Source organism: Microtus oregoni, unplaced genomic scaffold, assembly GCF_018167655.1.
Source record: "Microtus oregoni isolate MIOR12 unplaced genomic scaffold, Mior012 000004F_ref0000308, whole genome shotgun sequence".
NCBI lineage: Eukaryota > Metazoa > Chordata > Mammalia > Rodentia > Cricetidae > Microtus > Microtus oregoni.
The window spans coordinates 11,032,994-11,057,867 of NW_024543063.1; the positions used below are offsets into that span (position 1 = coordinate 11,032,994).

Below are 24,874 nucleotides of genomic sequence, written 5' to 3' on the forward strand. Positions count from 1 at the left end.
GGGCTTTTAAGTTTTCCTGCTCTTTGTACATCTGATAGTTTAGGTCTCTGGAACAAAGCAACTGTAGACAAACCAAACAAGAGAAAGAAGATTTTAATTTTGTGCATGTGCACTCTAGTCATATAAAATAGAAGACTAAATGATCGGAAGATTGATGTGCGTGTAGTATTCTGCTTTCCAGAAAGAAACGGGAATTTAAGGCTTTGGAGGAGGTGGTGATAGATTATGGGCGAATCAGAGGAAGAACTGCACACCGGACAAAGGTTGTCTTGCTAAGCAGATAAAGTTTCAGGTGGTGGCCCAGAAGAATAGTGATGGGCTGTGCCAACGTCTGTTCTAGGTGACACATTGACCTTCAGTCTTTTTTATGAGTCCTTTTCCTCCAGCCAATGAGGAAGGAAGCTACACTGCAGCAGGTACGTTCTCACACTCCTTCCATTTGACATAATCCGAGTGCCAGAGAGGCGTATCTAGGGGCACTCACCACTGAGGCTTTTACAGACAGCCACTAAAGGACATATACCCTAAGAAGTTCTATGACTTCCACCCACAGGGTGTGACCTGTTACAGGTTCACTTCTGTTGCTATGACAAAATATTTCAACCTGGAACAACTTAATAGACAAAACAACAGCAACAACAACTACAACAACAACAAAAAAAAACTAGTCTGGACAGGGTGCCAAAGACTTTAATCCTGGCACTCAGGAGGCAGAGGCAGGAGGATTTCTGTGAGTCTGAGGCTAGCCCAGTTTAGAGAGAGTTCCAGGCCAGCTAGGGCTATGTAGTGAAACGCTGTCTCAAGTAAACAAGCCAACAAACATACAAGAGATTTAGGGAAGAAAAGATTTATTTGACCTACAATTCCAGGTTACTGTCCATTATTGTAGAGACATCAAGACAGGATCGTAAAGTGTGGTATCCACAATCAAGAACAGAGGAAAAACAGAGGCATGCCTCCTTGCTTGCCTCCTTGCTGCTGACCTAGCTGTTTTCTGTAGTATGGAGTTAGGACCTCCTGCTTAGAGAATAGTACAGCCCACAAGGAGTTGGGGCTTTCTGCATCTACTTACAATCAAGGCAATGCCCAGTAGACACGCCCGAAGGCCAACTTGATCTTGGCAATTCCTTACTTAGCTTCTTTTCTTAGATGACTCCAAGTTTAAAAACATCACAGGGCTCAAGTGATGACTCAGAAGTTAAAAGTACATTCGATAGTGGAGCAAGATGGCACATGCCTTTTATCCCAGCACTCAGGAGGCGAGGCAGGTGGATCTCTGTGAGTTCAAAGCCAGCCTGGTCTACATAGTGAGTTCCAGGACAGCCGGAGCTACCTAGTGAGCCCTGTTTTCAACAACAACAGTGAAAAACAACAACAAAAAGCCAAAGAACCGAACAAACAAGAACCACACTGCTCTTACAGAGGACCTGAGTTCGATTTTCACCACTAACATCAGGTCCAGAAGTTAAGGTAACATACTGTTCTAGCAAAGGCCCTTCCTTCTCTTCCTTTCATTTCTGAGGCAGAATCTTGCTATGTAGGCCAGGCTAGCCTCAAATTCTTTCTTCTATTCCCTGAGTGCCGGGACACCCAACATGCATCACCACACCTGTTTGGAAGGTAGGTTTTATGCTGATCTCTAAGGCAAAGTTCCTGGTTACTCTCCAAGATTCCCCTCTCCTTCTGCATTCCCCTGTTAACTATGTACCAGGTTTGAGGGCTTCTGACTCACACAGGCTTCCTTCTAGCAAGTTCTTCCCAGTTGCCCTCTGTCTCAGCCACTGCTGCAATGACCCGACAAGCCAAGACCACAGGCACAACCTAGAAAGGAAGAGGGTCTTTTTCTGGCCCCTGATTGGCTCCCCTTGACTTCCCTACTGCCAGCACAGGCAGGAAGGCAAGGCTTTGCTGATTATGAGACAGCTCATGGCTGTCAGTTCTGCTTGAATAAACTCCTTTGTCCTCTAGAATTTTCCCATGTCAAACATCCAGTCTGCTGAGCTCTGGGTCAGTGAACAAGGAGATGAGTCTGAATTCTTAAACACCCTTATAAATGCAAGACATCTGTCTGCAAGGCAGTCACACACATCTGTTGCACTGTTCCCAGCTTTCAAGACCCTTCCCTAAAAAGACGATTATTTTATATTTTAGATGCTAAAAATTATAATAAAAATTATATTATAGAAGTAAATTCTTGGGAGGTGGAAGTGCACCATAATCCACCCCCACAAAGCACTTGACTGTTATTCATAGTTTGGTGTATATGTCTCTGACTTTTACTTTTTAACACAAATACTTTCATCATCACTAGCTCCACTACTGTAACTGACCTGGCAGAAATGAAGATGTTCTAAGAGACAGGCTAGTGTTTCTCCGTCTATCAGATTATTGAAAAAAATTGACCTCAGGAAATGGTGATTCCCCCCCCCCATGAATTCCATGCTGGGGGAAGGCAAAACAGCAGTCAGAACAGGGAACTTGACTCCCAGAAAAGACTTACAGCTTGTCTGAACACCTCTTAGGATGAGAGTGAAGCCCAGAAGAGAGTGGTGGACAGGACACCCTGATGGGGACTGCTTAGCTGCCCATATATCCCTAGCTCTCTAAGTTCTAATCTTACTTCAGGACCCTGAAGATGGACTTGAGGGAGCATCATGAGAGCTCTCTGTCCCTCCTCCCAGTGTGGCCACCTGGAATAAACCCTCCTCTTCTGCTCTTCAGTATTAACTTGACTGTTTTATTGAATCCTCAAGGATGGGTGGCTGTACTTGGAGTGCAGGCTATGGCTTCAAGTTTGGTAACATTATAGATACCATGTGGCAACTGCCCTTTGACATATATTACTTTTACTATCAGAGCCTCATTGTTTTCTCAGTTGTAAGTTACACTTTGTCTTTGAACAATCACTTAGTTAATGAGCTCCCTGGTGATATTTGGAATCAGATTCCCTCCTATCCAGTTTTTCATCATTCAGACATGACTTCAGTAGATGCCCTTGGACAAAGAGTTGTTTACTTACGTGTTCTATGAACACAGGAGGCATTTCTAGAAGTAGTTAGGCAGCCCCTTGGCACTAGACCTAAATACTAAGGTCAAAACAGTGGCATTGTAAGGAAGAAAAGATTTATTTAAAAGTTATTATTATTATTAACTATTATTAAGTCTGTGCACTGTGTGTGGGAGGGAATACCCTTGCCATGGCGTGGGTGTGGCAGTCAGAGGACAACTTTCTGGAGCTGGTTCGCTCCTCCACCTTTACCTGACTCTCGGCGGTCAGGTCAGGCTTGTGTAGCTTCACCCCCTGGACCATCTTGCCCTGCCCCAAAAGCTTTCTTTTCTTCGCCCATGGCAAGGTTCACTACCAATCCTCCCACAGCTAAGGCCAGCTTACTAAAGGAAAAGCGTACACTACTTATTAGCTAACATTTTAGGTGAGGCGGGAGCCTTCAGAAACGAAGATGCACAGATGCAGGAAAAACTGGACCTTTATCCTTAGACATGATGGACAGAGAGGAGGTGGGACCAATGATGTGACCAATGATGTAAGAGACACCGGAGGTAGTGGGTTTAGCAGGGCCTGTTGGTGCAGATTCTTTTTGACTTCCAGGTATGAGACAGGTTACTGGTCACACGAGGGTATCATGACTTACATTTTCAGGGACACACAGAGGAGGCTTTATCTACAGCCATGTTTCAGAAGAGGAAGGTTGGAGTAGATAAGAGATGATGCTTCTAGGGTTTTCTCAATTTCCTTCAGCTGAAAGTTCTCAACATGCCAAGGGGTCATGTTTTGAGTAACTTTATCTATATTTAATAAGAATCAAATCTTGGGGCTGGAGAGATGGCTTAGCAGTTCATAGAGCACTGGCTATTCTTCCTGAGGACCCAGGCTCAATTCCCAACACCCACATGGCAGCTCACAACTGTCTATAATTCCAGTCCCAGGGTACCCAACACCCTCATATAGACACGCATGCAGGCAAAACACCAATGCACATTAAAAAAAAAAAGAATCAAATCTTACTGGGTAGTGATAGGGCACATTTTTAATCCTAACACTTGGGAGGCAGAGGCAGGCTAGATCTCCAAGTCCAAGACCAGTCTGGTCTACAGAGCTAGTTCTAGGACAGCAGGGATATACAGAGAGACCTTGTCTCAAAAACAAAACAAAACAAAACAAAACAGTATCGGTCTATCTATCTATCTATCTATCTATGTTTCTTTCTTTCTTTCTTTCTTTCTTTCTTTCTTTCTTTCTTTCTTTCTTCCTTCCTAATCTGTCTGTCTTGATTGTAGTGGTAGTTGTTTGATTTTTAAATTAAAGTTAATCAATTATACTACACAATGAAAATATTAAGACCTCCAAAAAGGTGACTTGTCTTTAAGACACCCACACCTATGCTCTTGGGTGTGTTTCTTTCTTCTGAGTACTTCTCTTTCCTACTTAAAACTATGTTACAATGTCTTCATTAAATCCCACTTCCATATCATTATAAAATAGTACCAGAACTGTAAAGGCAAATGACTGAAATCTAACCTCAGGCTATACTTCATTTTAAAATATTTATCATTTATTACTATGCACTTGTGTTTTTGATGTGGGGATACCTCTATGGCCATTGGAGGACAGCCTTGTGGAGATAGTTCTTTCCTCCCAATTTATGTAAGTTCTGGGAGTTGAACCCATTTCTCTATGCTTGTGTAGCAAGCACCTTTTCCCACTGAGCCATCTCACCAGGCTGGGGAGCTACACTTTAATTAAAACAAATAAAATGGCTAGGCTGTGGGAAATTAGGCCAGTCACCAGCCCCAACTTCATGACTATTGCACTGTGTGAGCTCTGCCCTCATATACGACTCAGGTTCCTGGGGCATCGTGGGAGGAAATGGAGCATTTTGGAGGCAGGAAGCCAGAAGAGATATGTGATGAAAATCTTTCTTCTGTTTCAAGATGTGGTGAAACCCCCACTGCCTCCCACCCCCAGACGTCAGGCAGGAAACTCAGTTATGAATAAAACCAGAATCCAGCGATTGATTTAGTAGTGCCTGGACAAGCAGCAAGACCTCCCTGCTTAGCCCAACACTGCCTCTGACTCAAAGCTTCACAGCCATCCTGCCTTTTCTGGGTGCCTTGGATTTTTTTCTTTAAAGATTTATTCCTTTTTCTTTGGAATGTATTAGTATTTGCCTATATGTATGTGTCTAATACCCCTGTGTGCATGTTGGTGCGCTTCATGTTCCTGGAGGCTGAAAAGGGGTTGTGGTCTCTGCATTTGGAGTTACTGAGCCATCTTGTGGGTGCTGGGAATTGAACCCAGGCCCTTTGCCAGAGCTACAAGTGCTCCTTCCTGCTAAGCCACCGCTCCACTCCCTGGTGTCTTGGTTTTGAGGGCCTCAAGAAACAGACATCCATATATGAATCTGACTGCAAAAGTTTGGGAAGCAGCCAGGGACATGGCTCAGTAGATAGAAGCATTTGCCTGGTAACCTGAGTTTGGCTCCTAGAATACACATACAAAGCTGCTGGTGCAGAGACCTGCGCCTGTAATCCCAGCATTCCTATGCAAGATGGGAAACAGAGACGGGGCAATCAGCCAGAAGCTCAAGGCTGACTAGCTTGTAGAATCTCAAGGGCCAGTTAGCCTCGAGCACTTGATGTGTGCAGAAACAAGAGACTGCTTCAGCAAAGCGGAAGGTGAGAACTGACCCCTGAAAGGTGTTCACTGAGCTCCACACACCAGGGTGTCGTGGCTCATGCACACCTACACTCACACCACAAATACACAAAATAACTTCAATAAGATTTATTTATTTTTATTTTATGACTGTTTGGCCTGCATGTACGCATGTGCACCATGTGTGTGCACTGCCCAAAGAAGCCAGAAGCATCAGAAAATCCCTCTACCTCCCACCTCTCCATTCCCCCACCCCCCACCCCCAATTGTAGTTATAGATGCTCATGAGCCATCGTGTGGGTGCTGAGAACCAAGGAACAATGGTGCTCACCTAGGAACTTCTTGCTCCTCGCGGGTTGAGGCATGCTTCTGGTTACTTGAAAACTCCAGCACACAGCTTGGCTTGCCTCAGGATTCGGCGTCTGTCTGGCCAGATAGAACCCTCCAAGGAGAGTTGTAGGCAAAGCACAGCTCAGCACTTCCGTGCAGAGGTGCCACCTGCAGGTCACCATAACATGGCTAGACCTGGTTAAAATCCCTGGCAACACCCTACTTTTCCCAGATTCCTTTAGTGATAAGAAGAGACTCCTTTTAATAACCGCATGGGTCACAAAGGATGTGGACTGACTGCTTTTCCTTGTTGCTCAGTACCTCCTCTTTTGCATCACCTGCTTCTTTTTTCTTTTTTTGATTTTTGAGACAGGGTCTCTCCGTAGCTTTTTGGTTCCTGTCCTGGAACTAGCTCTTGTAGACCAGGCTGGCCTCGAACTCACAGAGATCCGCCTGCCTCTGCCTCCCGAGTGCTGGGATTAAAGGCGTCTGCCACAACTGCCGGGCCCACCTATTTCTTTTTAGTCTCTGCAGGACTGAAGGGGTCAAGAGAGGGCAGCTTAAGTTTATGAAAGACTTTTTTTTTTTTTTGGCCCATTATTTTATTTTAGTACTTTCTGGATGGGGCCAAATGGATGGCCGAATGCGGGATCATTTCCTGGGGGGATATTTTGGGGTAACTCCATGCAGTCTGACATTTCTGGGTGCTGTGATTTGAATAAAAATGCTCCTATACCTCCCCCATGGGCTCACATGGTCTCCAGTTTAGAGGTGTTATTGGTGGGGGTGGGGTAGGGTAGGGGTGGGGTGGGAGGGGTGGGGGGTGGGGGTGAGGGTTGGGGGGTGGGGCACTAGGAGGAAGTACATCCCTGAAGGTAGATTTTTGAGGTTTCAAAACCACATACCACTTCCAGTCCCTTCTTTCTGTTTCCTGCTTGCAGTTAGAGATATGAACTCTGTTGTTCTGGTATCATGACTGCCTCTGATTGCTATGAATCCCTGTCACGATAGATAAAAGCCCAAATAAACTCTTTAATAAGTTGCCTTGCTCATGGTATTTAATCACAGCAACAAAAAATAACGACTACATGTCCCTTCTTCAAGATATCTATCTCATATATAGAGCAAATATCGCCAAAGCTCCCCAAATCAGAAAGCTAAAAATGTTTATGATCCCACAAACATATGAACACCTGATTTTCGATAAAGGAGCTAAAAGTATACAATGGAAAAAAGAGAGCATCTTCAACAAATTGTGCTGGCAAAACTGGATGTCAATCTGTAGAAGAATGAAAATAGATCTATATCTATCGCCATGCACAAAACTCAAGTCCAAATGGATTAAAGACCTCAATATCAGTCCGAACACACTGAACCTGATAGAAGAGAAAGTAGGAAGTACTCTACAACACATGGGCACAGGAGACCACTTCCTACGTATAACCCCAGCAGCACAGACATTAAGGGCCTCATTGAATAAATGGGACCTCCTGAGACTGAGAAGCTTCTGTAAAGCAAAGGACACTGTCACTAAGACACAAAGGCAACCCACTTACTGGGAGATCTTCACCAACCCCGCAACTGACAAAGGTCTGATCTCCAAAATATAGAAAGAACTCAAGAAACTAGACCGTAAAAGGCTAATCAACCCAATTATAAAATGGGGCACTGAGCTGAACAGAGAATTCTCAAAGAAGAAGTTCAAATGGCCAAAAGACTCTTAAGGTCATGCTCAACTTCCTTAGCGATCAGGGAAATGCAAATCAAGACAACTTTAAGATACCATCTTACACCTGTCAGAATGGCCAAAATCAAAAACACCAATGATAGCCTTTGCTGGAGAGGTTGTGGAGAAAGGGGTATACTCATCCATTGCTGGTGGGAATGCAAACTTGTGCAACCACTTTGGAAAGCAGTGTGGCGGTTTCTCAGGAATTTGGGATCAACCTACCCCTGGACCCAGCAATACCACTCTTGGGAATATACCCAAGAGAGGCCTTATCATACAACAAAAGTATATGCTCTACTATGTTTATAGCAGCATTGTTTGTAATAGCCAGAACCTGGAAACAACCTAGATGCCCTTCAATGGAAGAATGGATGAAGAAAGTATGGAATGTATACATATTAGAGTACTACTCAGCGGTAAAAAACAAGGACTTCTTGAATTTTGCATACAAATGGATGGAAATAGAAAATACTATCCTGAGTGAGGTAAGCCAGACCCAAAAAGAGGAACATGGGATGTACTCACTCATATTTGGTTTCTAGCCATAAACAAAGGACATTGAGCCTATAATTAGTGATCCTAGAGAAGCTAAATAAGGAGAACCCAAAGAAAACCATATAGGCATCCTCCTGAATATTAACCTTCATCAGGCAATGAAAGGAGACAGAGACAGAGACCTAATTTGGAGCACCGGACAGAAATCTCAAGGTCCAAATCAGGAGCAGAAGGAGAGAGAGTACAAGCATGGAACTCAGGACTGCGAGGGGTGCACTCACACACTGAGACAATGGGGATGTTCTATCAGGAACTCACCAAGGCCAGCTGGCCTGGGTCTGAAAAAGCCTGGGATAAAACTGGACTCGCTGAACATAAAGGACAATGAGGACTACTGAGAACTCAAGAACGATGGCAATGGGTTTTTGATCCTACTGCACGTACTGGTTTTGTGGGAGCCTAGGCAGTTTGGATGCTCACCTTACTAGACCTGGATGGAGGTGGGTGGTCCTTGGACTTCCCAATGGGCAGGGAATCCTGATAGCTCTTAGAGCAGATGAGGGAGGGGGACTTGATTGGGGGAGGGGGAGGGAAATAGGAGGAGGTGGCGGGGAAGAGACAGAAATCTTTAATAAATAAATAAACGGAAAAAAAATGAAAAAAATGTTTATGATCCGATAGGAGACTTGCAGTAACAAAGTAATGCCACGAGAGGACAGTATAGACTTGCAGAAACGCGTGAGAGGGAAGGGGTACCCAAGTTCTTCAGAGAAAGAAGCGGTGGGTCAAATGCAAATTTCACAAACGTTTTCCCTCTCTCTCCTACTAAACTCCACCCAGCCGTAGGTCCTAGCTTTCTTTCTAAGTTCTGTTCTCTGTACTTGCCATGACTCTCGTCAGGAGGAAGGCTGCCGCATTCCCTGAGGATTCCCGAGACCCAAGGTGGCTAACTGGGGAGGAGCTGGGAGGCGCTGGGGCGGCAAAGGATGGAGGGAGAGCGTAGGGGAAGTGAGGCTGAGGACTTCTTAACTGAGTCTATGAAATAGTCAGACAGCAGACAGGTTAATGTGGGGATAGGGTGCTGGCCTTGATACCTATTGGAGGAGAGGGGAGGGGCTGTTAGACTGCCTGCGAGGTGCTTTGGGGGAAAATGAACAAACGGGCGGATAGAGGGATGATGGTTTGAGACAGAGTTCCTCTGAGGGTGAGCTGACTTCGAGCTTCCTCTCTTAGGCTGAGTCTATCATTCTTCCCTGATGAAACTCCCAGGGAAACATTGGTGGTAGGGAATTCTCTTGAAAGATCTTTTTCTCGTTGTTCATCTTAAAGGATTACGAAGTGGTACACTCTGGGCCGCCATGTCCTGCACCCTGCAAGGAAGTCAGGGCAGGAGCCATTTGCCAACCAGGTCTTTTCTTAGGAGCTACTCCGCCTGAGGTCAGAGCCACCAGGGAGGGAGGGGGTAGTACCGGAGGGGAGGATCTGCTCCCAGGGGACCGCTGCTGATTTCCAGTTAGTGCCCCTCCTTGCTCCTCCCCCTGCGGCGACGGTGACACCAGGCGGGATGGGGTGGGGGGTGGGGGTGGGGGAATACTCAAGGTGTTACTTGTAACAGCGGCTGTCCTTTGGGGTTCAGGAAAAGACTCCAGTAATTCTTTCTTTTAAGAGCTAAGGGCACTTTCGCTTTGCCCAAATTTAATTCCTTGTTTCATTTTCTGTTAAACTGTTAAGTTTCAAGTGCACTCAACTTCAGGCTTCTCACCTCACCCCCACGCCCAGTTGTGGCCTAATCAAGGGAGGAGGGCGGGGACCCCGGAAATCTTGCTTTGCCAACACCCAGTATTATTTTGGGGGCAATGTTTCTTTGTAGACCCTATAACCCCACAGAATAGAATGCTGGGCTTTTTTGATTTTTGTCGAATGTCTGCCAAGTCTTTGCTCTGACTGGGCCACTTTTGGCGTTTCTCCAGCTATGCTCACTCTGTCGACACTACCCGAATGATTACAGATTCAACACAACCGCTATAGAAATTCCAACACCCCTCTCACCCTACCTTTTAGCTTCTAATCGATTTTGTCTCCGCTACACAAATGGGAGCCCTGACCCTCAGAGTCTTATGGGACCGTAGGGGTCCCTGATGGGGCAGAACAATCCTGGAGAAGAATAAAGATGGACAGCTCATACTCCCCCGCCCCCAGTGTTTGAAACATACTTTAAACCTACAGTTATTAAGGCAGTGGGGTTCTGGTCTAGGGAGTAACAGATGGATTGGAGAGAAGGAAGCCAAAGCCCAGAGAAACATTTGCAGACACAGGTACATTTACAGCAGGGAGGTTATGACTAAATGTAATATTTTAGTGTTATTGAGCTTCTTACATAAGTATTTACATCATTTCTATTCTTCCCTCTCTCCTGTTCCTCTTACTCCCTTGTTAAGTATTGGCCTCTTCCTCTTTCATTATTATTGTTACACATATATCTGAATATATCTATCATCTGTGTCTCTCTGTCTGTCTGTCTATCTACCTACCTTAAAAGGACCAAAACTGGAACAGGACCCAAGACTAAGTTTTCAGCACAAAGGAGATTTGTCCCAGAGGGACAAAGGGCAAGGAATAAGAGACAAAGGAGAGGGGAGAAAAAGGGCAAGGGAGATGGGAAGGGATATTTGCCCGGGAGGGACAAAGGACTGCCTCTGTATAGAGGAGGAGATAGTTGTGGTCCATAGGCAAATGGTTTATAAAGGGAAAATAGAAAACCCTGTGGTATAATAGATTGATTTATTTTGATTGGGCATGTAAATTAGGGTAGCCGAAGGGAACTTTTGATTGCTGGAGTTTAATACTTTGATAGCTAGACCTTGATGGTTAGCCTCAGGAGGAGAAGTAGTCAAGCAAGGATCTTGGTGGCTAGCTTCAGGAATGAAGGGGGAAGGGCAAGGCCTGCCAGAGCCATGTTTGCCATGCTCCAGTCTATAGAGCCCTTTACATGTATGTAGGTATGTATATGTATGTACACACACACACACACACACCACACACACACACACGGCCTGCTGAGTCCACTCAGTGTTGCTCCCGTGTCTATGTGTTTAGCGCTGACCACTTGGGATCAGATGACCTACCAGGAAGCCAGTCCCTGGAAAAGATTGGGTCAACCTCCCTCAGCAGCCATTATTTGTGATTCTTGATCCTGAAGTGAGGCTTTTGTGTGACAAAACATTTCCTGGGGACGTACAACACGTCATCAGATAGGGAACCTGTCCCGGGTCAGCAGTCCTTCAGAGATTCACCAGTGTGACTCCAGTTTTTGTTTTAGTAAAGAGAGTTCTTTTATTTATTGATGTTATTGAACCACATACTTTTCTCTGCTCCCCTCCCTTCCTCCCGCTACCCCTCCTATCTTCTTCCATGGTCCCCATGCTCCCAATTTACTCAGGAGGTCTTGTCTTTTTCTACTTCCCATGTAGATTAGATCCATGTATATCTCTCTTAGGGTCCTCTTTGTTGTCTAGGTTCTCTGGGGTTGTGAATTGTAGGTTGGTTTTTCTTTGCTTTATATCTAAAAGACACTTATGAGTGAGTACATATTACATTTGTCTTTCTGAGTCTGGGTTACCTCACTCAATATGATGTTTTCTAGATCCATCCATTTGCCTGCAAATTTTAAGATGTCATTACTTTTTACTGCTGTGTAGTACTCTATTGTGTAAATGTACCACATCTTCTTTGAAACAACATTTAGGTTGTTTCCAGGTTCAGGCTATGACAAATAATGCTGCTACAAACATAGTTGAGCACATGTCCTTGTGGTATGATTGAGCATCCTTGGAGTATATACCCTAAAGTAGTGTTGCTGGGTCTTGAGATAGGTTGTTTCCTAATTTTCTGAGAAATCGACATACTTATTTCCAAAGTAGCTCTACCTGTTTGCACTTCTACCAGCAATGTAGGAGCGTTCCCTTTACCTCACACCCTCTCCAGCATAAATTGTCATCAGTGTTTTTGATCTTGGTCATTCTGACAGGTATAACATAGAATCTCAGAGTTGTTTTTATTTGCATTTCTCTGATGGCTAAGGATGTTGAGCAATTTCCTTAAGTGTCTTTCAGCCATTTTAGATTCCTCTGTTGAGAGTTCTCTGTTTAGGTCTGTACCCCATTTTGTTTTATTGGTTTATTTGTTCTTTTGATGACCAATTTCTTCAGGTTTTTTTTTTTTTTTCATTTTGGAGATCAGTCCTCTGCCTGATGTGGGGTTAGTGAAGACCTTTTCCCATTCTGTATGCTGTTATTTTGTCTTATTGACCATGACCTTTGCTTTACAGAAGCTTCCCAGTTTCAGAAGATCCCATTTATTAATTGTTGCTCTGAGAGTCTATGTTACTGGGATTATATTTAGGAAGTGGTTTCCTGTGCCAATGAGTTAAAGTGTACTTCTCACTTTCTTTTCTGTGTGGTTCATTGTGGTTGGTTTTATATTGAGGTCTTTGGTCCATTTGGATTTGAGTTTTGTGCGTGGTGATAGATATGGATCTACTTTCATTCTTCTACATGTTGATATTCAGTTATGCCAGCACCATTTATTCCATGTACTTTCTTTTTCTATTTTTATATTTTTTTGCTTCTTTGTCAGAAATCAGGTGTTTGTAAGTATGTGGACTGATATCCAGGTCTTCTATTCAGTTCCATTGGTCCTCCTGTCTGTTCTCATGCCAATACCAGGCTGTGAACTGTAGCTCTGTAGTAGAGTTTGAAGTCAGGGATTGTGATGCCTGCAAAAGTTCCTTTATTGTACAGGATTGTTTCGACTACCCTGGGTTTTTTGATTTTCCATATGAAGCTGAGTATTGTTCTTTCAAGGTCTGCGAAGAATTTTACTGGGATTTTGATGGGCATTGCATTGAATCTGTAGATTGCTTTTGGTAAAATTACCATTTTTACCCAAACGCACCGGAGATTTTTCTGTTTTCTGGTGTCTTCTTCAATTTCTTTCTTCAAAGATTTAAAGTTCTTGTCATACAGGCCTTCCACTTGTTTGGGTAGAGTTACTTCAAGATATTTTATGTTATTTGTGGCTGTTGTGAAGGATGATGCTTCTCTGATTTCTTTCTCAACCCATTTATCATCTGTATACAGGAGGACTACTGATTTTTTTTTTTTTTTAGTTAATCTTATATCCTGCTACATTACTGAAAGTGTTTATGAGTTGTAGAAGTTCCTTGATAGAATTTTGGGGTTGCTTATGCAAACTATCATATCATCAGCAAATAGTGAGTTTGACTACTTTTCCAGTTTGTATCCCCTTGATTTCCTTTTGTTGTCTTTTTGTTCTAGCTAGAACCTCAAGAACTGTATTGAATAGATATGGAGAGAATGAACAACTTTGTCTTGTTCCTGATTTCAGTGGGATCACATTGAGTTTCTATTTAGTTTGATGTTGGCTGTTGGCTTGCTGTATAGTGCCTTAATTATGTTTAGGTATGCTCTTTGTATCCCTGCTCTCTCCAAGACCCTTATCATGAATTATCATGAAGTGATGTTGTATTTTCGTTGAAGGCTTTTCAGGATCTAATGAGATGACTTTGTTTTTTGTTTTTTCAATTTGTTTTTTATGGTGGATTACATTGATAGATTTTCATATTTTGAACCATCCCTGCATCTCTGGGATAAAGCCTACTTGGTCATGGTGGATGATTTTTCTTACGTGTTCTTGGATTTGGTTTGCCAGTATTTCATTGAGAATTTTTACATCAATGTTCATGAGTGAGATTGGTCTGTAATTCTCTTTCTTAGTAATGTCTTAGTGTGGTTTGAGTATCAGGGTAATTGTAGTCTTGTAAAACGGGTTTGGCAATGTTCCTCCTGTTTCTATTGTGTGGAACAATTTGAGGAGTTTCAAAGTTCTCCTTTGAAAGTCTTGTAGAATTCTGAGCTGTAACCATGTGGTCCTGGGCTTTTTTTTTTTTTTTTTTTTTTTTTTTTTTTTTGGTTGGGAGACTTTTGATGACTGTTTCTATTTCTTTAGCAGCTATAGGTCTATTCAATTTGCTTATCTTGTCTTTATTTAATTTTGGAAAGTGATATTTATCCAGAAAATTGTCCATTTCCTTTACGTTTTCCAATTTAGTGGAGTACAGGTTTTTGAAGTATGACTTGATAATTCTCTGGATTTCCTTTGTGTCTGTTGTTATGTCTCCCCTTTTGTTTCTGATTTTGTTAATTTGGATATTCTCTCTCTGCTTTTTTCTTAGATTGGATAAAGGTTTGTCTATTTTATTGATTTTGTTGAAGAACCAACTCCCTTTTTCTCATTGATTCTTTGTATTGTTTTCTTTGTTTCTATTTTGTTGATTTCAGCTCTCAATTTGATTATTTCCTGCCATCTAGTCCTCCTGGGTAAGTTTGCTTCTTATTGTTCTAGAGTTTTCAAGTGTTCTGTTAGCTTACTAGTGTGAAATTTTTCCAGCTTCTTTATTTAGACATTTAATGCTATGAACTTTTCTCTTAACACTGCATTCATTGTGTCCCATAAATTGGGTATGTTGTGTGGTCATTTTCATTGAATTTTAGAAAGTCTTTAATTTCTTCCTTGAACCATTGGTGATTCAGGTGAGCTCTGTTTAATTTCCATGTGTTTGTGGGCTTTCTGAAATTAGTATTGCTGTTGAATTCTAGTTTTAAGTCATGGTGATCCAATAAGATACATGGGGTTATTACAATTTTTTTTTTATCTGTTGAGGTTTGCTTTGTTACCTAGTATACAGTCAGTTTTAGAGAGGGTTCCATGAGGTGTTGAGAAGAAGATATATTCCTTTATGTTTGGATAGAATGTTTTATAGATGTCTGTTAAGTCAATTTGAGTCATAACATCTGTTATGACTCAAATGGACTTATTTCTCTGTTAATTTTTTGTCTGACAGACCTGTCCAGTGGTGAAAGTGGGTGTTGAAGTCTCCCACAATTAGTGTGTGGGATGTAATGTGTGATTTAAGCTTCAGTAGTGTTTCTTTTACATATGAGGGTGCCCTTGTATTTGGTATTCAATATTGAGGTTTCTTCTTGATGGATTTTTCCTGTGACTAGTATGAAATGTCCTTCTTTGTCTCTTTTGATTGATTTTAATTTGAAGTCTGTTTTGTTAGATATTAGGATACTACACCAGACTGTTTCTTAGGTCCATTTGATTGAAAAATTTTTTTCCCAACCCTTTACTCCAAGGTGATGTCTGTTTTTGAGAGTGAGGTGTGTTTCTTGTATGCAGCAGAAGGAGGGATTCTGTTTCCATAATCAATCTTTTAGCCTGTGTCTTTTTATAGGTGAATTGAATCCATTTGTATTAAGGAATATAAATGACCAGTGATTGCTAATTCCTCTTATTTTAGTTTTCATTGTTAGTGATGTTATTGTGTGTGTTTTCCCCTTCTTTGGGATTTGTTGCTGTGTGACCATCTATTGTCTGTGTTTTTGTGGATGTAGCAAAGTTCATTGGGTTGGAGTTTTCCTTCTAGTACTTTATGTAGGTCTGGGTTTGTGGCTAGGTATTGATTAAATCTGGTTCTGTCATGGAATATATTGTTTTCTCCACCTATGGAGATTCAAGATTTTTCTGGGTATAGTAGTCTGGGCTGGCATCCATGGTCTCTTAATGTCTGTATAAGGCTTTATTTACCAAGACCTTCTGGCTTTCATTGTTCCTATTGAGAAGTCAGGTGTAATTCGGATAGGTCTACCTTTATATGTTCCTTTCCCCTTTTCTTTTGCTCTTAATATTCTTTATTCTATATGTTTAGTGTTTTGATTTTTTGATTATTATGTGGTGAGAGGACTTTTTTTGTTCAGTCTATTTGGTGTTCTGTAAGCTTCATGTATCTTCATATGTATTTCTTTATTTAGGTTGAGAAAGTTTTCTTCTATGATTTTCTTATATGAATATATTTTCGGTGTTTTTGAGTTGAATTTCTTCTCCTTCTTCTATCCTTATTATTCTTAGGTTTGGTCTTTTCATGGTGTCCCATATTTCCTGGATATTTTGTGTTAAGCTTTTGTTAGATTTAACATTTTCGTTGACTGATGAGTCTATTTCCTCTATCGTATCTTCAATACTTGAGATTCTTTTTTCTGTCTCCTGTATTCTGCTGTTTATGCTTGCATTTGTGGTTCCTCATCATTTTCTCATATTTTCTGTTTTCAGAATTCCTTTGGTTTGTATTTTCTTTATTGTCTCTAGTTTGGTTTTCAAGTCTTTAATCGTTTAACTTGTTTGATTGCTTTTTCTTGGTTTTCTTTAAGGGATCTGTTAATTTCTTCCAGTTTTTTTGTTCTTCTTTTTCTCCATTTCTTTTTTTTCTTTCTTTCTTTCTTTTTTTTTTTTTTTGGATTTTTCAAGATAGGGTTTCTCTGTAGCTTTTTGGTTCCTCTCCTGGAACTAGCTCTTGTAGACCAGGCTGGCCTCTAATTCACAGAGATCCACCTGCCTCTGCCTCCCGAGTGCTGGGATTAAAGGTGTGCACCACCACCGCCCGGCTTTTTTCTCCATTTCTTTCTTTCTTTCTTTCTTTCTTTCTTTCTTTTTTTAAAAAAAGCCCTTGCTGCTCTTTTTTTAAAAAAAGATTTATTTATTTATTAAGCATACAATGTACTGCTGGCAAGGAAGGCACCAGGTCTCATTACAGATGGTTGTGAGCCACCATGTGGTTGCTGGGAATTGAACTCGGGACCTCTGGAAGAGCAGCCAGTGCTCTTACTCTCTGAGCCATCTCTCCAGCCCCCTTTTCTCCATTTCTTTGAGAGAATTTTTCATTTCCTCTTTAAGGGCTTCAAACATTCTCCTAAAGTTATTTTTTAGGTCATTTTCTTCTGCTTCATCTTTATTGGGGTGTTCAATTTTTGCTGTTTTAGAGCCACTAGTTTTCCTTGATGTCGTGTTGCTCTTTGTGGTGTTGAGTATGTTTTTACCTTGTCTAACCATCTTTTCCTCTGATTGGTGTAGCTGGGGCCTTGTCTCTGGTGATTACTCATCCAAGTACTAGTGGATCCAAGACTCAGATGGTTGCTCCTCATGGTGGAGTCTGGCCATGGTTCCAGTCATCCTGGTGGTCACTTGGCATTCTCAGAGGTTGCTCGATATTCCCGGAGGTTGCTTTGCAAACTTGGAGGTTACTTGGGCCTTATCCCACAGAGGTAGCTTGCTTAGGCCTGCTCCCATGGAGGTTGCTGTGGTGGGCCTGTTCCCATGGAGGTTGCTGCCTCAGGTCTGGTCCTGCAGAGGTGGTTGGTGCTGGCCTACTCCAGTAGAGGTCCTGTTCCCACGGAGGTCACTGGCTTCAGTCATTTTGCTCCCACAGATATCTCTGTCTCGATCCTGCCAGGTTTTTTTTTTTTTGTTTTTGTTTTTTTTCTAATTAAGAAACTGGCCAGTGACTCTTTGGAAAAGAGATGAATGTTGGGAACCGGGTCAATTAAGTTCAACAGAGGCAACTCACAATGTATGATTTTGAAGTCAACAGATGAAGTTTTATTTTGTGACAGCCTGTGAAAGATTTTACAGGGGCGTGGTAAAGGCTGCCCCAGGAGAATGAAGTAGAATTCCAAGGAGGCTGTTGTAGTAACTCAGGAGTAAGTGGGTCAGGCCCAAGGTCAGGGTGACAGGATGTGGAATTACAATGAGAATAAAATAGGGAAAGGGAAGACAAGGGACCAGTGATGGATAAGCTGGAAGAGACCTGAATCATTTGTTGAGAGAATAATCTAGCTCACGGGGAATGTGCTGTATTCTTCTTTCATCTTCTATTCAAACATTTGGTTCGGAGCTCATCATCTGTAAAGGGATAAGTGTAGCTCAGTGAAAGAACATTTGGCTTTTGTTCTAGACATTTAAACCTCATAAATGAGAGGGGATTTGTGTAATCTGTAAAATAAAGTGGAAGTGGAAGTACAATGAAAAACCCAAAACCAAAAAACAAACAACAAACAAACAAACAAAGAAACTGATCAGAGCCAGGTGGTGGCGCACGCCTTTAATCCCAGCGCTCAGGAGGCAGAGGCAGACAGATCTCTGAGTTTGAGGCCAGCCTGATCTACAGGATTGAGTTCTGGCACAGCTAGGACTGTTACACAGAGAAACCCTTTCTCATAAAACCTTTTCTCAAAAAAAGAAAAGAAAAGAAAAAAGAAAGAAAGAAAGAAAGAAAGAAAGAAACCGGCCTGGATTGAATCAGAACAAGGCCCTGGTTATTATTAGTCCCAGGATCATAAAGGCAAAAACCCTAAAGTTGTAATTTGGGGGAGTCAAATCAACTCATATCCTGACTGGGTCTAGGCAAGGCTTGATTTAGTAACAGATGCCCAGGAAGTATTTCAGTCACCCAAGCAAGTATTTCATACAGAATTGGAATTTAGCAGTCAGTCTGTTCAATCTTGTGACCTATTACCTTGTAGGAATAGCTGAGGCAGTGAAATATTTTTCAGCAAGCCAGGTGGTGATGGCACAGGCCTTTAATCCCAGCACTCGGGCAGGATATCTGAGTTCAAGGCCAACCTGCTCTACACAGTGAGTTCCAGGAAAGTCAGGGCTATACCGAGAAACCCTGTCTCCAAAGACAAAACAAAAAGAATAGCTCAATTACCCCAGGAAGTCTTCCATTCCCTGCCAGCTGACAGAGTACATTCAAGGTAGAAGCAACTTCCTCATGGCTTATACAAGCTAAAAACAATTTTGCTTTTACAAGTCTAGCACTGTAAATTTATCCTCTGAACATAATGTTCACCATCACAGAATCCATGACCGACCAAAGTGTATGGATACCACCAAAGTCCAACTTGGTGAACCAATGAGTTTTATTGGGGTCACTTATGGGAACATGGGTGAGGGGTAAGGTGCAGGAGCAGAAATGCCTCAAAGACAACTGTATCACCAAACCATACCCCAACAAAGCCAGCAGCTCACAAAGCTGGGAACCTGCAGGCCGCTCAACATGTTGGAGACTGTCCTTTTCTGGGGCCTCAGTTGGTCTAAAGCTTTTCCAGGCAGCTCAGCTGGTTTCTGTTTCTTCTAAGAAGCTGTCTGGTCGCAGCATCAATCAGTCCTTTTCTACCTTTATATTCTGAGAGTCTTCTTCACAGCTCAGCTTCACTTCCTCTGAGCAGGACTCTCAGTTTTCATTGACGACTAGTAGGGGGAGGCTGAGTGAATCTGGTGAATTTCAGGGATTTTCTGAAGTTATTTTGAGTTGTTTACCTTCTTGCTTAAGGAGTTTTCCTGCAGGATAGACTGTTTCAATCTCCAAGGAAACTATTATACAACATTCCACCCTTTCCTTAGCTCTTCTATTACACTCTTTCCACTCCCTTCTTTCTATGATCCCTGAGCATTGGAGGGGGTGACTACAGATGTCTATCTGTGGCTAAGCAACAGGCCACCATGCCACAGTGACACTCACTTGCTCTCTGGAACTTCATCCGTAGTTATGAATTGAAGCTGACAACAGCAATCTATTTAGAAGGCTGTAGCTGGAGGTTTCTAATCCTGCAGCTGCTTTTAAAATACCCACTCAGGGGCTGAATATTAATTACAAACTGTTTGGCCCATTAGCTCAGACTTATTATTAATTAACACGCTCTTACAACTTAACCCATTTCTGTTATTCTGTATTTTACTGTGAGGCTCATGGCTTGCCACCTCACATCTTATTTTCCCGGCAGCTGCTCGCATCTCTCTGACTTGGCTTTCTTTCTCCTGTATCTCTGCTTGGATTTCCCAAATCAGCTATTGACCAAATCAGCTTCTTTATTAACCAATGATAAAAGAAAACATATTTATAGCTTACAGAGGGGCTATCCTACAGCAGAAGCTGTTGGTTGTTCATTACATCCATCAAGAAAGGCCATAGTAATTGCTTCCTCATTGGGACCTATGACTTCCTCAGCTGCAGGTTTCTGCCCTGGCTTCCAGTACCAGACATGAACCCTCTTTTGTGGAGTGGGCCTTAAATCTGACTGGGAGGCTGACGGGCTTCTCCATGGTAACTGAGCCACTATTGCACAGTCAGACACACCTTGCTGGAAAGCCGGCATTTCAACAAGCAGAAGTGTTGGTGACAGGTCTCCACTAGCAGGCTTCATGGCCCCTTCTGGCATTGTGAAAACCAGCCAGCCAGGTGGGAGTTTCCAGTTTGGTCACAGCTTAATTTCTCATGCCTTATTGTGAAAGTATGCATACGTGGTGTCTTCAACAACAGGGGCTTTCCATTTAGTACTGGTATACAGCCAACAGCAGTAGCAGTAGCCTATATGATTTGAGGGACCCCAGAGGCTTCCCTGGCTAATAACTCACAGGGATGTAGCCTATCCTTGGCATTAGGATGTTCATTCTTTTCTCACCCATATAAGGTACCTTTTGTATTTTAACTCTTTAGCTGTTGGTTCAGTCAATGGGGGATGTTCAACGGCTTTAAAGGACACTGATCCTAGGGCTGCCTGAAGGGCTTTGGTCCTGGAGCTTGTAGACACTACGTTTTACTGTTGCAAGAGTACTTGTCACCTTTGCAGAGTTTGATTCTGTGCCACACAAGAAGGTAGTTTGGCCTTTAATCCAGCTCTTCATTGGAGAAACTGTTTTCACAGTCATTGGCATGGAACCAGTTACAGATTCTGTGTTACAGCTCTGAAGGAAAGGCTTCTGAAGGCTACACAGCTCTTAAGGGGAAGGCTTTTCTGCAAGTGTTGCAGTTCTGAAAGGAAAGGCATCTTGGCAGTTGAGAGTCAAGGAATACCACAAAGTCACACAACACAACAAACCTCACATACGGGATTTATGGGGAGAGACACAAGAGGATGGTGCCTGCCTCAGCTTGGGAGAGAAGCAGCAGGAATTGGCAGGCAACAGGATTATATAGTTTTTTTGTGGGAGGAAGGAGAGGTGTTTTCCAGGATGAAGATTCTCAGGGTGGGGAGTGGTGAGATTTCAAGGCAAACCCAGTGATTGGTGGGTTTTCATGCTCAGGGATTGGTGAGTTTTTATGCTCAGGGATTGGTGGGTTTTTATGCTCAGGGGTTGGTGGGTTTTCATTCTCAGGGGTTGGTGGGTTTTCATGCTCAGGGATTGGTGGGTTTTCATGCTCAGGGGTTGGTGGGTTTTCATGCTCAGGGATTGGTGGGCTTTTATGCTCAGGGATTTGTAGGTTTTGCTGTTTTTTTTTTTTTTTCACTCAGATGTGGACTCAGACCTTTTGCCCTACAGGTTCCTCCAGTTGTAATGCTTCATGTACCTCTCACAGTTGCTGATCTGGTGCTGTGTAATGAGCTCCTTTTCCTTCCCATAACTGAGACCAAAACCTTATTGGAACCATCTGCTCAGGCTGCTTTTGCCATTGGCCCCAGCTCTAGCCTTCTGAATTCCTGGTGACTTCCAACAAGAAGGGACACTGGGTTAATGGGGGACACAGCTCTTTAGCCCTGTCCTACAGGGATCTTGTCCTGCTCCAAAGTCTCTTGAGCCTTTCTAACCTGATCCTATATTACACTTATTTTTCTTTATTGAGTTATACAGAGGATGGGCAGCTTGGGCAAGATGGGATATGCAAATCTGCTAGTATCCCAAGAGTCCCCAGGTTGTCTCTAGTTTCTTTATATTCATCAGCACAGTCTGTTGTAAATTTTTTTGTCAGTAACACTGTCAGGTATCATATACATCTTACCAGACCATAATATTGTAAGACTTTTACAGCTGTGTCTGGGCCTTGCACATTGTGCAGACAGATATCCCATCCCTCTTCCCTTAGATGCATTCATATATCTCTCTAATGGCTTACTACATTATAGTAAGGAGGCGAGTGGGCAGGCCTGTTTTTCATACTGCTCAGCTCCTGCAAGGCTAGCTTTACACCTGAAATAACAACATACAAATTGTATTCATTTAAATACTGCCTGGTCCATTAGTTTCAGCCTCTTATTGGCTAACTCTCACATCTTGATTAACCCATTTCTAATAATCTGTGTAGCACCACAAGGTGGCTTACCGGGAAAGATTCAGCATGTCTGACCTGATGGCTGGCTCCATTGCATCTGCCCTGGAGAGGAGAGGCATGGCGTCTGGCTCACTTCCCTTCTTCCCAGCATTCTGTTCTGTCTACTCAACCTACCTAATTTTCTGACCTATCAGGCCAAGCAATTTTCTTTATTGATTAACCAATGAAATAACAGATTGACAAATGACCTTCCCACATCATTACATCTTCAAACACTCAGAGGCTAGCATTACATCATCTATATAACAAAACCTCTACCAGAGGATGAGTAGGACAAGGTAACACCCTGAGCCACCATCCCATAACAAAGATAACCTTGGTGGCACAGTCTCAGAGTCTGCTCTCATTTGTTCTAAGCAAGTGTCACATGATTCCAGAGATTTATAATTAAGAAGATACTAAAGTTGAACATAAGTGAGATCTAATACAACATGGAAGGGTTTCCATCCATTTATATCAATTGCTTTCTTCAGAGGTCAATGTTGGGTGCAAAGCATGGACAGGAGGTCCTAGCATAATTAGCCCTCTATAATCCACAGCCATTCTCTCTGGGTTATTATGTTTCCACACTTGAAGCTCCTCCATGGAGCCTCCCTACATTTCTCCACACCTGATGAGCCTGACTTAATCTGCTCAGACTTACTCAGGGTCAGAGAGCAGCATGGTCTTGCTCTTTCCTGCTGCACCTGCTGGCTCCCTGGGTCAGACAGACCCTGGGTTGGCACTGTGGATGTTGCTTCCCTATTCACCATACCTGGATATTGGGAGAGTTCCTGACTGGGCAGACCATTGTTCTTGGATTATACACAAGAGCCAAAATGCCTAGCTTTCTTTTCACCCTCTTAACAGTGTCTGTCTTGTGTGTCTGTCCACATATGTGCACAGTGTATTCATGTATCTATATGTGCACATTAAGAAGTCACTATCAGCTGTATTCCTAAATCATTCTCCACCTTAGTTTTTGAGACTGGGCTTTGTTGCATCTGATTGCTTGCTGATTTGGCTCAACTGGTGGTTCAGCAAGCCCCAGGGGTTCCCATTTTTGCTTCCCTAGCACTGGGATTACAGGTGAACACTGCTGTTTGTGTATGTGTCTGATTTCTCTCCCTCCTTCCCTTCTCTCTCTTTCTTTCTTTCTTTCTTTCTTTCTTTCTTTCTTTCTTTCTTTTTTTCTTGCAAGGCAGGGTTACCCTGTATAACAGCCCTAGCTGTCATGGAACTTGCTTTGTAGACCCACTGGCCTCAAATTCACAGAGATCAGCCTGCCTTTGCCTCCCAAGTACTGTGATTAAAAGTGTGTGTCACCACTGCCTAGCTGTAGTTTTTCTTTTTAATGCCAGTACCAATCTTTTCTTCTTCTTCTTCTTCTTCTTCTTCTTCTTCTTCTTCTTCTTCTTCTTGTGCTGCAACTTTTTCATTTAAAAATACATATATTTTAAAACTATATTTTATTTTATGTTTTATCTACATGTATGTACATGCACTATATTTGTGTCTGGTGTTTTTGAAGTCCAGATAAGGTGTCAGATCCCTGTGAACAGTTACTGACAGTTGTGAGCCATCATGAGGATGCTAGGAGCTGACCATAACTTCTTTGCAAGCACTCTTACCTCTAAACCATCCTCCATCCCCACATGTGGGTTTTGAGGATTAGAATCAGGTTTACATGTTTGTGTTGGATGCATTTTACCAACTGAGCCATCTCTTCAGCACTCTTTTCATTTTAAATACATACTAGAGGATTTCATGATATCTCATCTCTCACTCATCCCTTTTGTCCTCCCAACTAGCTCCTTTCTATTTTCATGTCTTTTTGTGCCCCAGTCAGTTTTTAGGGTTGCTTACAGGAGCACATACACCTTATCAGTGGCTACACCAGTGAGGAAAATGTCTCCTCAGTTCAAACACTAATGATGGATTTATCCTAGGAAGGGCAGGCCATCATGTGTTCTCCCCTCTCCATGGCAGAATGTTGAAGAACCCAATCTCGTGGAGATTTCTTGTGGAGAGCTTATGTAGGCAGTCATAGATGCTGTGAATTTAAGAGTATAACCATGCCAATATTCCACCTCCCCACTCTTCTACCTCATATTTTTTTTCTGCCCTTTTCCCCCCAAGATGTTCTGTGAGCATTGGAGGGGGTGCTATAGATGTCCTGTTTATGGCGTCCAACAGCCATTTGTTCTTAGTACCTACAGCAATGACGAGTCTCTGTAGTCACACTGACCATTGTAAAAGGAGGTTTCTCCAGCCAAAACTAACAGAAGCACTATTCTGTGGGCAAAACCAGTTATTTAGAAGTTCATTTGACAAACACATCATATGCACTTATCAAAGCAATAGCCATAGCTTCTCCACCAGGGCTGATGACCTCAACAACCACAAGCTTTAAAGAACCTTTAAAAACCTGGTCATGGTAGCACACACCTTTAATCCCAGCACTTAGGAGGTAGAGGTGGGTGAGTCTCTGAGTTCCAGGCCAGCCTGCTCTACAGAACAAATTCTGTGACAGCTAAAGCTACACAGAGAAGCCCTGTCAAACAAAACAAACAAAAACCAAAACAAAAAGGTTTTTTTTTTAAATTTATGGTGATGGGGGCACACATAGGCTGAGGTGTGA

At 42.6% G+C, this 24,874-nt stretch overlaps 1 protein-coding gene across 3 annotated transcripts in view; it reads left to right on the forward strand.

Annotated features, from left to right (window-relative positions):
- The first annotated feature begins 9,079 nt into the window (after positions 1-9,079).
- LOC121447466 (nuclear autoantigen Sp-100-like) overlaps positions 9,080-24,874 on the forward strand; it is a 34,464-nt gene continuing 18,669 nt past the window's right edge. For all 3 annotated transcript variants that reach the window (XM_041650737.1, XM_041650738.1, XM_041650739.1), the window contains exon 1: positions 9,080-9,170. In XM_041650737.1, coding sequence (XP_041506671.1) covers positions 9,115-9,170 — 56 coding nt within the window. In that variant the 5' untranslated portion in view covers positions 9,080-9,114. The remainder of the gene's footprint in view (positions 9,171-24,874) is intronic.